The 14,393-nt window shown below is 34.8% G+C and overlaps 4 protein-coding genes across 14 annotated transcripts; 2 read left to right on the top strand and 2 right to left on the bottom strand.

Moving 5' to 3' along the window:
• The first annotated feature begins 545 nt into the window (after positions 1-545).
• On the top strand, positions 546-3,037 carry LOC107891005 (uncharacterized). Of its 3 annotated transcripts, none has more exons than XM_016815627.2 (6): positions 546-1,389; positions 1,809-1,902; positions 2,250-2,410; positions 2,496-2,556; positions 2,667-2,717; positions 2,816-3,037. In XM_016815627.2, exons 1-5 carry the CDS (start codon positions 1,264-1,266, stop codon positions 2,681-2,683), a joined length of 459 nt encoding a protein of 152 aa, XP_016671116.1. In that variant the 5' UTR covers positions 546-1,263; the 3' UTR covers positions 2,684-2,717; positions 2,816-3,037. The 3 variants fall into 3 exon arrangements, with proteins under 3 accessions (XP_016671116.1, XP_016671115.1, XP_040956921.1); XM_016815626.2 differs by having other exon boundaries at positions 784-1,389; positions 2,244-2,410; XM_041100987.1 differs by having other exon boundaries at positions 784-1,389; positions 2,259-2,410.
• Positions 3,038-3,910: 873 nt separating this feature from the next.
• LOC107891006 (putative lipid-transfer protein DIR1) lies at positions 3,911-4,585 on the bottom strand. Its single transcript, XM_016815628.2, has 2 exons — positions 4,168-4,585; positions 3,911-4,085 (listed from the first exon to the last, which is right to left on the bottom strand). The coding sequence occupies exons 1-2, from the start codon at positions 4,499-4,501 to the stop codon at positions 4,069-4,071; spliced, it is 351 nt and encodes a 116-aa protein (XP_016671117.1). The 5' UTR covers positions 4,502-4,585; the 3' UTR covers positions 3,911-4,068.
• A 495-nt stretch (positions 4,586-5,080) lies between these two features.
• On the bottom strand, positions 5,081-8,745 carry LOC107891007 (rop guanine nucleotide exchange factor 7). Of its 3 annotated transcripts, XM_041100984.1 has the most exons (7): positions 7,432-8,745; positions 7,239-7,355; positions 6,967-7,121; positions 6,624-6,698; positions 6,251-6,541; positions 5,815-6,168; positions 5,081-5,720 (listed from the first exon to the last, which is right to left on the bottom strand). In XM_041100984.1, exons 1-7 carry the CDS (start codon positions 7,946-7,948, stop codon positions 5,226-5,228), a joined length of 2,004 nt encoding a protein of 667 aa, XP_040956918.1. In that variant the 5' UTR covers positions 7,949-8,745; the 3' UTR covers positions 5,081-5,225. The 3 variants fall into 3 exon arrangements, with proteins under 3 accessions (XP_040956918.1, XP_040956919.1, XP_040956920.1); XM_041100986.1 differs by lacking the exon at positions 5,081-5,720 and having other exon boundaries at positions 5,824-6,163; positions 7,432-8,736; XM_041100985.1 differs by lacking the exons at positions 7,239-7,355; positions 7,432-8,745 and having other exon boundaries at positions 6,967-7,227.
• Positions 8,746-10,726: 1,981 nt separating this feature from the next.
• Positions 10,727-14,192, top strand: LOC107891004 (glutathione S-transferase U8). Of its 7 annotated transcripts, XM_016815621.2 has the most exons (7): positions 10,780-11,336; positions 11,723-11,792; positions 11,883-12,005; positions 12,115-12,161; positions 12,269-12,471; positions 12,933-13,009; positions 13,423-14,192. In XM_016815621.2, the coding sequence occupies exons 1-5, from the start codon at positions 11,022-11,024 to the stop codon at positions 12,365-12,367; spliced, it is 654 nt and encodes a 217-aa protein (XP_016671110.1). In that variant the 5' UTR covers positions 10,780-11,021; the 3' UTR covers positions 12,368-12,471; positions 12,933-13,009; positions 13,423-14,192. The 7 variants fall into 7 exon arrangements, 6 of the variants coding, with proteins under 6 accessions (XP_016671114.1, XP_016671110.1, XP_016671112.1 ...); XM_016815625.2 differs by having other exon boundaries at positions 10,727-11,336; positions 11,968-12,005; positions 12,115-12,471; XM_016815623.2 differs by lacking the exon at positions 12,933-13,009.
• Positions 14,193-14,393: the final 201 nt, after the last annotated feature.

The raw sequence follows: 14,393 nt of genomic DNA on the forward strand, positions 1-14,393 counted from the left end.
ATTATAAATAATAGTAAATGATCTTATAGGGTTGAAAGATTTTAAAAAAATATTTTCTTTATATTTTCCTTATTTATTAAAATTTTCAACCTAATATACCAAATGGCCCATGAAGTTAACCACCTTTTTCAATTTGGTACCAGTGTATTAGAAACATGTCATCATATTGAGCCACATTGTTCTTTGATAATTTTTAAGTACCAAATTAAAAAAATCAAAATAGATCTAATTACTAAATTCATGATAAAAAAATCACATTAATTATTTTCTAAGATACAATTTGAGACGGATTAATTTTTTGTAATTACAAAGGAGTATATTTATTCTTAATAATTACACATTTTTACTATTGTTTTATGTTGTACGAACACCTTCTATATTTTATTTATGAACAAAATGAACAGTATTTATAAACATTACATGATCCACTCAAAAGAGAAATGTTGTTTCACAAAATCTGAAGAGAAAATCTATGATGCCTAACTACTGTATAAGGAAGGTCATAATAAATCCATTAGCTTCAAATAAGGCAAAGACAGAAAGTGGAAGTGGAATGAAGAAGGAAGACCCACCAGATGAGGGGGCGATCCGATAGGACAAAAGGGATAAGGTCATAAAGGAGGGTGGTCACTGACTCACTGGTCAGATCAGGTCAGGTCAGGTCAGGTCAGGTCAGGTCTAGCAGCCCAGTCAAAATTGAATTCAATACTGAGAAGGTTCTTCTTCTAACAATCCCATCCAGTAGACACAGGGGAGAGCTTGAAAACAAGGGTGACTGGGGGAATTGTTATTATCCATTAGGCTACTCGTGGCAGTAAAAGATTGGAAGTTGGATCCTCATACCCCCTCCCACGTACCAAAAAATTCAAAGCACGATAAAAGGCAACCGGAAAACATAAAACGCTTTTTAAGGTAACACAATGAATGATCGTCGTCAGCCACAACTGCCTATAAATTGTCATTAATGACCCAAATATGAGTTATTTTTCTTGTGATTTCTTTCTCTCTTATAAAACAGAGCTCAAGCTTCACGTGTATTTCCCTTCTCTTTTCTTTTTCCCATCCTTTATTTCCGTTGTGTACTGTTTTCTTCTTCTACTCATTTGCTTTGCTTTCCTTTCTTTTTCCCCTTTTCCTCTCAAGTTCTATCCTCTCTCTTTCCGTTTTGTTTCTTTCCTTTTCTCTTAACCGTTCATCTTTCAAACGTTTCTCTTTCTCTCTATATATACGTGTCTCACCTTGTTGAAGAGTACTAACAAGAGAATGGAGGGACAGAAAAATGTCGAATCGTCCTCTTCTTCCATCACCTCAAAGCTCTTCGGTTCAAAAGATTCACCACCTTCATCTTCCGCTGGAATTTTCGGCTCTATATTTGCTCCTCCATCGAAGGTATTTTTATCGCCTTTGGAGATTCTTTCTTTCCTTTTAATCTTTTTATGCATCATTTCTTTGGTACTCCATATTCTTGGCAATGGGGTTTTCAACTTTTTATTGTTTAGGTTCCGTGGAGTTTCAAAGATTCAATCTTTTTTCAATTGGGTAATTTGAAACGGTTTAAGAAACTATTGTTCCAAAGTTGTTTGTTTTATAATCAGAGCTTTACGAAGGGTGGTGAATTTGAAGGGCTTTTTGTTCTAAAGGCTTTTGATGACTTGACACTCTTCTCGTTCTTGGTTTTGTTCCTATGCTTTCTTCTTTTGCAAATGCATGCAAGTTCTCTATCAAGACAACTTGACCTGTTCTGCTTCTCTTTTGTCTGTCCTTTTAGATTTTGTTCAGAAAGTTTTAATTTCTTTAAGGTGGTGTAGGCTCAGATTTTCGGAAGGGAGTCTCTACGTCCTGCTGGGGCTAAAACCCAGCATTCTCCAAATGAGCCTTGGAACACAAAGCCCGGAGCCTCTGGTTTGTGCATCAGTTTTACCTTTTACATGATTTGCTTCTATGAGTAGGGCATGATTTTGATATTTGAACCTATTATTGCAAACATGAAAAGATAAAAGGTTTTACATTCTTGCTATTTTCTTTCCCTTTTTGCTGTTCCTTCTCTTGCAAGAGCCTTGAGATGACTATGGTAATTGAACTAACACTGTTTTGTCAAATCATATATTGTTTCTAGTTTTATTTATCTAATTTCCACCTTAACTTTTAGTTTTTAATTATATAGATATAATCAGAAGTTTAATGTCTTTGCTTGATTATACAAATTAGTTCTTTTATTATGTCCATTGATTCTGATGCACAAGGTGTAGTTGTTGAAGGTGAAACTGGCAATACGGGAAATCGAGACAAGAGTGACAAGTATCAAGAGCAACGAATATATCCATGTCATTTAAGTTCATCCATCTACTATGGTGGCCAAGATGTGTACTTGTATCCCCAGGGTAGCCAGAGCTCTGAACTGGACTCTGTGGTGAGTGTATCAACAGCATTGCTCTCTTTAGTTTGATGAGTGTTTGGATTTAGGAATCTGCTAACATGTTTGCATAACTTTCTAGTTCAAGAAAGATGACGGAGAAGACGATTCAGGGAGTGCAACAAGAGGAAACTGGTGGCAAGGTATGAAATTGTCTAATGGGGTATACTGGACCAGTACCATACCGAATAACATTTTGAACTGTAAGGCTGACAACTTTGTTTTTTTTTTTTTTTTTTTTTTTTTCATGCAGGGTCTCTATACTACTAAGAGTTTGATCGCCAGTCAACATGCTTATATCAAGGTACCTTTAGTCACATATTCATAGTCACTGAGGTTATACATCATCACATATATGCTTATTCCATGTTGTTGCTTTGTTTGTTGATTTATCCTCGGCAGGTTCATAGGAAGATATAGATATATGGGAGGAGGATTATAGTTATCAAACGTTGCAGACAGTTAGCCTGTATTACTTTCAAGAGCCAAGCAAATATAGCTATTTGGTCTCCCTTCTTCTCTTTAAAGGATAATGAAACTTGCTCTTTTTTTCTTGTTATGCATATGCTTCAGTGACTTTGATATGATAATACTATATATGATGAATTTACTGCTTTTGCTCCATTTATCACTCGTTTCTGCTTTTCTATAATTAATATGAGTTTACGTTTCCATTAGGAATAATCTTTATCTTGTTATCCAAGTCTTGTCATGATTTTCTTATAAAAAAAAAAGTTCTACCTTGCTTGATTAAGAAGTTGGGTTGATTTTGGATAAGATGAATTTGGGTTGAGTTTAAAATCAGCTTATGATTCGGGTTATTTCAAAATCGGGGTACTTTGGGTTCGGGTTTTTCGACTCAGATCATTTCTTGGCATTTTACAATCCAAAAGGAAATTAAAGAAACAAAGTTTTAGTTTTGCTTTCTAAACAAGTCAAAAAGAATGAATCAGGTACATAGCTTTCACTTTGAAACTGTCATTGAGATACCTGAAACCAATGAAAACCCCCATTCTCATTTCATGACCCTCAGATGGAATCTAAAGATGCCACGCACCATAAACAGTTAAAAGCAACCATCAATTAAGCGTGGCCCATATACCACAATTATCTACCAATCCATCCAAAATGGTCTGTCTACTGTACAAACTGCCCTTTCAATTTCGACTCTTGAATTAAAAGCAGTCTCAATCAATCTGTGGGGTGGGACAAATGCTTATGCTTTACATACAATGGTCGTTAAAGAAACTTCTGGTTCGTTAAATAAGACTTGATAAAGTCAGGACAAAAACTATGCAACCACATTTTTTACTCTTTTTTTTTTTTTAATTCAAGTACTCTTTTAAGCATCACCTTGTAAATGTCAGCTTGAATTTGATATGATTTCTCTTTCAAACACGTATCTATTAGGAATGATATTCTAGTTCGATAAGCAATTGGAATGTTTTTGTTTCCATGTTAGTTGAAACAGTTTTGATCCAGAGGGTAATGTGGCAATTAAAAGCAGAAACATGGATGATTTTATTGAACTTCAAGATTGGATATAATATAAACATGCTTTAAGCTGTTATTCATACAAAGGTAAGCTTAAAGCTACATATTAAGTGGTACAACAAGTGAGCTCCAGCACTTTTTATGTCTCCCAAATTTTCCTTTCAAGGAAGTGTATATGCTGCAAAACAAGCAATTATAACATCAGAAAATTTTCTAAAGGGAGGAGTGAAAATGGAGCAATGAGAGAAATCAAGACTCACCTCCACATTTGTAACCGACTGGACGGTTGGCTATGTTGCAGCGTTTAGGGATGGTTACGGCAATCTCAGGCTTGATTCCAGATGCTTTAGCAGTGTTAGAGAGCATAACGGCACAGAGACATTTCGGACTTTGGCCGATTTTCCTCACCTGGGCGCAGCAACTGGCTGAAACAGGGGCATTCTCATCTTGTGCAGCTTCAGCACATGGGGCTAGCTTCATTGCCTCATTATCAGGAGATGATTTCCCACATTCCCCTGCTGCATCAACCACCTTTCCCAGGCTAATAAGCACAATCAATCCCATAACAGAGATGAGTTTCATTGCAGCTGCCATCTTTTGTTATCTGAAAATAATCCAACAACCCTCAGCTGAACCTGAACCTGACTCTGAAATCTGAATGCAGATTGGCCTCTTCTGAAGGGGGGTATTTATACTGAAACTTGAGCATGTAATGGAATTGTAGCCTCATCCACTAATGGTATAATGGGGGTGGCACTACAAGGAGAGACAATTTTATAATTGTAGCACTTCGGTTTAAGAATTATATATTTGTTGTTTTAATAATTTTAGTCCCATCATATGTCAAAGCATTCATCCATCTGTAATCATCTCAACGACTGTGTAAAACCCTCAAAAGCTTGACATTTCGACACTTCAGCTGCTATTTCTGGAACTCCACAATCCATTGCTAACAACAACGACCCAACAGAGTGCGTGTTCCAATCATGCAACTTTTTGTTGTGGCTACGTGTAATCAACTTATAAGCAACCACTCCCATCTTTATTACCAGTGTCATCAGGCCACCTAAGTAATGATATTGTATATGTAGATAAGTAATAGGTAGTTTGGCAATTTCTATTCTATGTTTGATCCTCAAAATATTGAGCTATAATCAAATTTGAGACCATAAATGATGCCATGACAAAGCATGAATCACTCAACTTATTTATCATTTACAATAACAGGGTGAATGTTTGTCATTCTCAAGCATCTTCTAATTCCTACCAAATTTAAAACTTAAAGAAAAGATATAAAATTGATTCATGATGTGCAACATTAGGGCTCTTTCTCAGGAACTGGCTCCAGTATCGATAAGCTCACCGCCTCTTTTAGACATTCAAAAGATACTGATGCTTCTTGAGTTATGGTTGAACCTGATTCTGTTCCTTCATCTGGATTACTGTATTCCTTCGGCCTTAAATCGATATTAAGATAGTCTGTCAAGACCTTTGTCACGCCCATCCCACGCTGAGGAACTTTGCTGCTTGAAAGAAATGGTGATCTATCACCCTTTGCAGGGGTAGCTAGCTGTGCTGGTGAAAAGTTCGGGGTTGAAAAAGCTGTTCTATAAGGAGTGCTGGGGAAGGGCACTGAGTAAGGAACCGAAAGACTCTTCTGACCAATAAGTCCGATCCTGGACAGTGAAGAGAATTGATCTGAATGCTTGGTCAAGTCATCCACATAGAGCACATCATCAATACGTGCGATAATGTTGAATGCAAGACTTTCCAAAACTCTCGAGTAGCTCTCGATTATGGATTTTCCAACATCCTAGTTAACACCATAATGTTCATTTTTCAGCATGAATTTTGTAATTAAAAGCATTCATAAGAACAAGTCTCAAATTCAAACTATTGACACAAACCTTGTTGTACTGAATTTTGCTCATATCTAAAGTGGTCTGGGGAAGACCGGGGAACCGCTGCTTCAAGCAAAGCAGGAGGCTCTGTGCTCGATCTGCAAGCATTTCTCTTTTGTCAGAATCGATCATTAGGTCCTTGACCAAATCCCATGATGACTTAGAACTGGACCGATTTGTGCTAATAGGCTTGGAGTTTGATTTTTTCCGCCATAAATATATTGAGGCCTCCACTCGGTTGGCAATCTCAATAGCTTGATGCTCGGATGACAAATCAAGGCAATCAAGAAGGCAATCAGGTGTAAACATATCCGATGAAATATAGCGATAAATGAGATCTCCTAAGCTCGTTCGGCTATTCTGAAACAAATTTGTACCAAAATTTTAACAACAAAAACTTCCTAAAATACATAATGCCAAGTATTTATTCATTGTCTTTTACCTTTGGAAGAGATTCCAAATATGATTCAGGGACTTCCATGTCAGCTAGAGTAATACTATTGATTGCCATGGCAGCTTTTAGGATCTGGTTTGTGCAGTCACGTTTGTGCTGCAACTGCTTCCTTGAATTTTCATGGAGTCCCCCCGGTGGCACTCGAGACACAGGAAGCCACCATTTTTCCTCTTGACGTTGAAAAGCTTTTCGGAACGAGGTGGATCCATCAGCCTCTGGGGCTAGAATCCCTTGATCGACATACCAGAACTCTGTATCGGTGAAAGTATCTAATATCTCCTGTAAAAATGATTGTTATATTAAAAATACAGTTCTGTCAACAGAATAGTAACCACATTGTTATAGAGTAAATGGATCTCACGAGTAGCATGTTGTCCAATTTTCTTAAAGCCGGGAGATTAATGTAAAGATCCGAACGAGGTCTGCAAGTCATGACCTGAAATCACAACAAAAGCCAGTCATGAATTCGAATTAGACTATATAATTATAAAACCTTTTTTCATGATTATATAACTATACAAGTAGCTTAGGGAGGCTCTCATTACCAATAGCATTTTATTTGAATTGCCAGAAACTAGACATGGCATTCTAAACTAAAAATCTTTCATTGGATACAACTTGTTCCCTAGAACTCAAAAACTGTCCTAATGTCACATTTTCAAAACATGGGAGAAGTTTATGGGGAAAAGTATTGATAGCTTTACCTCGAGCTTGCTTCCATCCGGGAATGTCTGCCACGAAGGTATCAACTCAACAATATGATCACTAACAGAAAGAAGCCATTCCATCTCTCGACGCCACATTGCTTTCTTCTCAGGAGGAACTGGTTCTAACCTCCATATTTGCCCAAATAACGTAGCTTCAAATGGAAGTGAAAGGGAAATAACCATCAAACTAGAGAACCAATAGCAATTGACCAACATAAAATCAGAAACAAATGCCCACATAGGTAAACAGAATAGAAGAAACAGCATACCACAAAGATTGGTGATGGCATTTGAAATAGCCAGGGCTGTGCAAACGCCATTTCCACACCCAGACATATCTTCTCCAAGCAACAATTTTGCAAATCTTTCCTTCATCAGCTCAATCTCTGAAATCCCCATTATTAACCAATAAAAAAGAAATTCAATTGAGAGACAAATTCATATGATAATCAATAATAATACCTGAAACTGTGGAGCCTTGTTTCTCTAATTTCCTATTATCCAATGGGGTTTTCTTTCCATCTTCACTACAATTAGTACTGGTGCAGTCTTCTGTCCCAGCATTTTCCTTTACAGGCCAACCTAATGAAGGTGGTGAAGCAGACCCTTCCTCGGAACTACTGTGACTGTGTTCCTCCTCATGCCCGGTTGTTTCAGATGTTAAAAAATCAGAACTTGAACTACTTTCCCTACCCTTGTCTTCAAGCAACTCGGCAAATGTTCCCATTTGAACCCCATTCTCACTAAAGCTTTCATTTTTCTCTTTAAAGCTTCCTTCTTTCTCAACCAAACCCTCCATTTCAGTTTGCTGTTCTTCAAAAGGACCAGGTGAAGGACAAAACACAGAGTTATTTACTATCATACCACTATACTCTAACCTCTGTGAGCAACACACATTGGACTCTATAGCTTTGTAACACAAGCTTCTAAAAGATTTTGAAACCCAAAAGCTCTTAGCTTTTAGCTTTGGCGCAGGCATACAAAGCTTCAACTGGTGATATTGTTGGTGCTGCTGCTGTTTGGTAGAGCCTATTTACTCTTGGTTGGTGAAAGCTCCTCCACCCATAAGGTCGCCAACATGTCTACTTCAATAGGGTAAAGTGGAAGCAAAAAAAAAATGCAGAGAAATTTGGTGTGGGGTTTTCCTTCTTTTTCCTGTATCTTTTTTATGTGACAGAAAAAAGGCAGAAGCTTTATGTTGTTAAATATATGGAGTCAAGCTATTGATGATTACTGAGGCCTGCTCAAAGACATGACTGGGGAGCCTTTTGCTTCACCTATAAAACTATTTAAGACCTCCTCATATTTCCCATTTTTTTTCCATTTCAGAATTTTAAGCTACTTCCTGTTAATATTTCTAACCATATCAAAACAAACAAATCTTAAAACTTTCCAGGCTCTGTTTGAAAATTAAAGATAAAATGTAAGTTAATGAGGAGTCGTGTAGGGGACGGATTTATCATTTATCCATGATATCTAACCTCTTTTTGGCAAAAAAAGAACAACCTTTTTAAAATTCTAAACCTTCAATTAAGTTGTTAAGTTCCAAGGACACCAAATTTTTGGCTTTCAAAAACTGTTCCATTGCCGGGTTCTCCAAGTTACATAACCACCCTCTTCATGGCCATGTCCCAATGTATGAAACAAAACCATGGTATCTATATGCTTGGGAACTGGGAAGTATAGGAAAGTAAATTACGAGCTGAAAATTCCTAGAAAGAGGTGGTGGGTTCTTTGGCAACCACATTGTGATGGATATAATAAGGATAATGGAAAAGGATGCCTTTGTCTCTTGGGCAGCATCAAAATGGAATACTATGCAGGGCAGGCGAGTTTAGTAATTTCAGAGAGGGAATCAGGGACTATTTTGTAATTTTGCAGGATCTCGATCCCATTTGAGGGGCAACCGCATCATGGGATATGATTATTTAAATAAAAATCACTTTTTTTAAAGAAAATATAATATAAACATAGTTAGGGTTTTAAGGAACATCTTAGGTAAATGAAAAATAAATCTGAGGGCTATATATTGTTTCATAAAGAAATCATTGTTCACTGATTGCAGACATATGGTGTTAGCCTCTTTTTTTTTTTTTTTTTCCTCATAAACTATGACATTTTAGGGACATTTTTTTAATGGTTTTTTAGTTTCTTATACAGGTTTAAGGATTGGGAGCAGAGTTGAGATAAGGGAAAGTGACAATGGAGTTTAAGTGAAGTTGTCATAATTGTTAAATCATTCCTTCCCTCTCTTTAAAACACTTCTCACTATGCTCTTTTTTCTCTCTTTTTCAAACTTTGCTTGCAAGGCTTAAGTTTGGTTGTTCCAACTTAAGATTTTGTTTGCTGATGTTGACTTCCTAATTGAAACCACTTCAAACGTTTAAAATATGCTCCATATCAAATTCAAGTTGGGATTTAACACCAAGCTAACAACTTGATTGATAAGATTTTGATAGCTTTGAGTGTTAGGCGTCTTTGTTTTGGTTTAAATATGCCAAAGGTTTCTATACTCTTTTGAAATATAAATTTTAGTCTATATTCTTTAATTTTAAGACATTGAATCCTACTACTTTTTTTATTTAAAAATATTCATCTCTCCATCTAATTTTATCGTTAAAGTTAATGATGTCCAAGGTAAAATAATTTGTTAGCTCTCAATATTTACATTTTTTTGTCAATTTAGTCCTTACCTTTTAAAAGTACTTAGAATTTTTTTTTAAATGAAAAGAATGAAAACTCTACAAAGTTATAAAAAATAAATTAAAATAAAAATTCAATGTTATATTGACTAGATCAGGCCGGCCATTCAAACTAGGAATCGATTGGAGCATGGATCATGCAAGAGGTAAAAAACCAATTAACTCGCGACTGGTATAAACTAGTTGAACCTATTTTCAATTGCCAGTTCAATTGATTCTTGATCTAATTGGTCCGATCTGGTTTAGATAACAATAAATTTTGAAATTTTTTATATTTTAAAATATTTTTAAAAACAATCTTTTTATGTTTTATTTTTGAATTTTAAAGATTTTTTATGTTGTTTTAAATATTTTTTAAATCATAATGGTTTTTGTTTAAAATAAGAAAAAAATATTTTTCTAAAAAAAATACATTTGTTTCAAAGTTATGGACCAAATTGACAAAAACTGTAAATGTTGTGAGCTAAAAAAGTTTAAAAATTTTAAAAATTAGTAGACCTGCGAACCAATACAGACTGGTTGAACAGGGCTAAAAATTTAGTTGAATTGACAACTGAACCAATTTTCATATATTTTTTAATAATTTATTTGCTTGAGCCAATCAGACTAGTCGTTTTGGGAACCAATTGATTACCATTTCGAAATTGATTCAATCAACTTTTTAGCTCGGTTCAATCAGTTCATACCGATTTACAGTCAATTAATTTTTTACCTCTCACCAAACTAATACCCCCAACAAATTCCCAGTCCAACTGGTTGGTATAGTCTAGATTAGATAACATTGAATTTTGAAATTTTTGTTTATATTCTTAAAAAAAAATATTCTTATTTTTTTCAATTTTAAAGAGTTTTTTTCATCATTTTTATTTAAAAATAAAATTTTAATTAAAAAATATATTTTTTATTTTTATGTTTTTATTTAAAATATGGAAAAGGAATTTTATGGATCAAATTTACAAAATATATATATAAATATTAAGAGGTAAAAGGATTATTTTACCTTAGAAATTGTTAATTTTAACGGGAAATAAAAAAATAGAGAAAGTTAACATCTGGAAACTAAATTTTAAATTCCAAAAAGTAGAATAAAATTAAAGCCTTGGTATTTTATGGTCGTCTTCTTTGAAATAACTCTCCAATTTTTGAAAATTGAAAGCAAGGCATTTAAGAAAGGGAGCCTTTTTTCTGTTAGAAGCATAAATCGGGTTGTTTAGAGTTGAGCTGAAAACAAGCTTTTGAAATTTGAATAAAATATTAAACACCCAAAACAATCCACCATTGCTTGATTCTATTTTTCACATTAATTACCACAAACATTCAACCCTCCAAGCGAGGAACAAAGGTAGCATAATGGGCGAAGAAGTGAAGGTTTTTGGATTTTGGGCAAGCCCTTACAGCCACAGGGTAGAGCTGGCTTTGAGCTTGAAAGGTGTTCCATATGAATACATAGAAGAGGATATCTTAAAGAACAAGAGTGATTTACTTTTGAAATATAATCCCATTCATAAAAAAGTTCTAGTTTTTCTCCACAAAGAGAAACCAATTGTAGAGTCTATTGTTATACTTGAATATATTGAGGAAACTTGGAAAGCCAATCCCATTTTACCACAAAATCTTCATGACAAAGCCATCGATAGGTTTTGGATCAAGTTCATCGATGACAAGGTAAAATTTATTTATTTTTAGTTTAATCTTTCTTATTCAAACGTCATATTTGTTTAATCTCTCAAGTTTATTGGGCCAGTTTTTAGTCAAAATATTGTATTTTTCTTTCAAAGTTTGGGTGCATATAAACTTCTGTAGGTCAATTTCGTCTCTCATGAAGTTGAATTGTGTTATTTTAGTGATAAAATAGTAAAAAAATAACTATTTTGATCATAATAATTATTTTATATTTTAAATGAGATCAGAAATTTTGAATTTTGTTTTTTTATAAAAAAAATTTAAGTGCTTTAGTGATTTGAATTTTAGACTAAAGAATAATCAGATATTATATCTCAAACAGTAATTGATCCATTTGTGCCTCACTTCTTTTTGTGGTGTACATATAGTGCTTGCCTGCGATTAGGAAAGCTACATTTAGCCCTGAGAATGAGCGACAAACGGCGGTGGAAGAAGCTTGTGAGTGTCTTGTTCCAGTAAAAATTTAGCAACTTCAGTTGCTTTTTGTTTTCCTCTTTTACCCATATGTTCTTCAATTGCATTCTTCAGGCTTTTCTGATGTCTGTTACCTTCTTCTCCCCTTTCCCCTTCCCCTTCCCCTTCCCTTTCCCCTTCCCCTTGGGTTGCAAATCAGTTTGGTCAAGGACTTCTTCCGGTTCCTCCTTCATCCAGGTAAGGCTCCTTCTCCTTCTTCCGTTCTTCATTCCTTTTTCTTCTTCCGTTCTTCATCTTCTCTTCTCAGCATATTCTGTTTTGTTTCCTCTCTTTCTCTCTTTCTCAGGCAAATCTACCATGAATGCTTCCATTAGTACATCAAGAGATCACAAAGTCTTCTCAATTTCCCCCTTGAAATTAATTTTTCAAATTCAATTTTTATGAATTCTTAATTTGTGTAAAGAAGAAATAGGAAAAACTAATCGGAAATGTTTCCACAGTTCGGAGCGATGGCGGAGATGTTGAGCAAGGCGTCGACGATGGTGTTCCGGATTGAACCGATGCTCACCCCTACAACGATCCAAATGATGTCAGCATAGCTCCGCTTTTAGATAGTAAATTCGATTCGGAGAAGTGTGAGGCTCTCAAGCGACTCCTCGCTCTCATCGCTCAAAGCTTCGACGTCTCTAATTACTTCCCTCAGGTAATTTCGTTTTTCATTTTTGATTTCTTTTTATTGAATGAACTCTGAAAAATTTACTTAAAATTTAATATTGAAGTGATCTGGATTTTGTAATTTCATTCAAAGCACCGTTTTGACTGCTGATAAGGTTTCTGGAAAGTGTAAATAAATTTAAGTGTCTAAAAGTTTAAATATCATTGTTTAATAGGTGTAGTGAACTTATCACAGGATAATTGAGAAAGAAAATTAAGCTATCGAGTGTTGTAGTTATAATTCATTGGATCTTTATTGATAGTTGTACTCTGATTAGTGAAGAAATGGTTGAATCGGGTCTAAGACTGTGGATAAAATACAGATAGTTGTTCATAATTGCATTCATGATATGAAATCAGGGTTTGGTAATGGATACTTTTAAATCTTATATTTGTTTGTTAATTGAGGTGTATATATGTTTTTCATCTCTCTGGTTGCTTGAATTACAGGTTGTTTAAAACATGGCATCTCAATCTTTGGAAGTAAAGAAACTTGTTTATTTGTATCTACTGCATTATGCTGAAAAGTATGTTTCGCAAACTTCTCTTACAATATTCTTTTTATTTTCCTATGGTTGCTTCCATATGTTAAGAAGCAATATTAGTAAATGAGGGAATTATTAGTATGAACAAAGAACATGCTTGCTTGAAATCTATCTCTAATTGCACCGGATAGAAACGGTATCAAGTTTAACTAGTTATTAGATAAGAGTAGTTATTAGATCATGGTTTTTAAGCACTTTTCAAGTTTAATTAATTACAATTCATTTTGAATAACTGTTCTTTTTCTTAATAAAAGCAGTGCTTGAGATGGTAGAAACTCATTAGTTTAAAATAATAGTGGTTCAAAGGAGAGGTGATGAGTGACCTGGATTGTATTTCTTGTATTTAAGCAGGTAGATTGAACTTATTGTTAATGTTTCTGTGTTTAATTTTGTAGGCGTCCCAACGAAGCATTGTTGTCAATTAATTGTTTCCAGAAGGATTTGGGGGACCCTAATCCCTTGGTGAGAGCATGGGCACTTCGCACCATGGCTGGAATTCGTCTTCATGTTATTGCACCTCTTGTTCTGGTGGCTATGGGCAAGTGTGCTAGAGATCCATCTGTTTATGTTAGAAAATGTGCAGCTGTGCTCTTCCAAAAGTACATGATTTGCGCCTAGAGGAACATTCCTCGGCAATTGAAGAGGTTCACTTGATAGATTTATTTCTTCATGGTTATTTTTGCTTTCGTGTTATCCACCATTTATTATGACCTTACTTTGCTACGACTCGATTTCCATTGTTAAGATCAGTTGAAAACTGCTTCCTTAAAAGGTTTGGTATTTTTGGACAGAAGGTTTTAGACTAGTTTGGCATGCAATATGCAAAGATAATATCTTTTCATCTTTTGTGCCTGCATTTTTCAGGAATTTTTTTGTACCTAAATAAACATTCATAGATTTTTGCTTCTTTACTTGGGCGTCCAATTTTAGATGTCTTTAGTAGCATGACACCTTAGACATCTATCTCTTGTTATAATACATTTCGATAGGGTTGGATTTATGTTTGATGTTATAGCTGGTATGTCAGCTACATTTTGTTTGTAATTCTATTTAGGCTTTAGTCATGTATTAGTGGGAGCAGCTATACATTAGTTAACTGCCATATTTCATTGTAACATAAATGCTTCTCAAGTCAATGAAAAAGATCTGAATTTTGGAAATCAAATTCAGTTTTCTTATTGTTCAAACTTCTTTGCATTCGTTTTTCTTTTTCTCCTTAGTTTTCTGCTAAAAAAACCAACACATGTAATCCGGACTACTTATGTATATGGCATATTGCTTATTCAAGTAATGAAGTTAATCTTTACATCATCCGGGTTACTTGCTTCTGTTTTCTTCCTCTGCTGTCAAAACCCCAACAGATGTG

Source organism: Gossypium hirsutum, chromosome D09, assembly GCF_007990345.1.
Source record: "Gossypium hirsutum isolate 1008001.06 chromosome D09, Gossypium_hirsutum_v2.1, whole genome shotgun sequence".
NCBI lineage: Eukaryota > Viridiplantae > Streptophyta > Magnoliopsida > Malvales > Malvaceae > Gossypium > Gossypium hirsutum.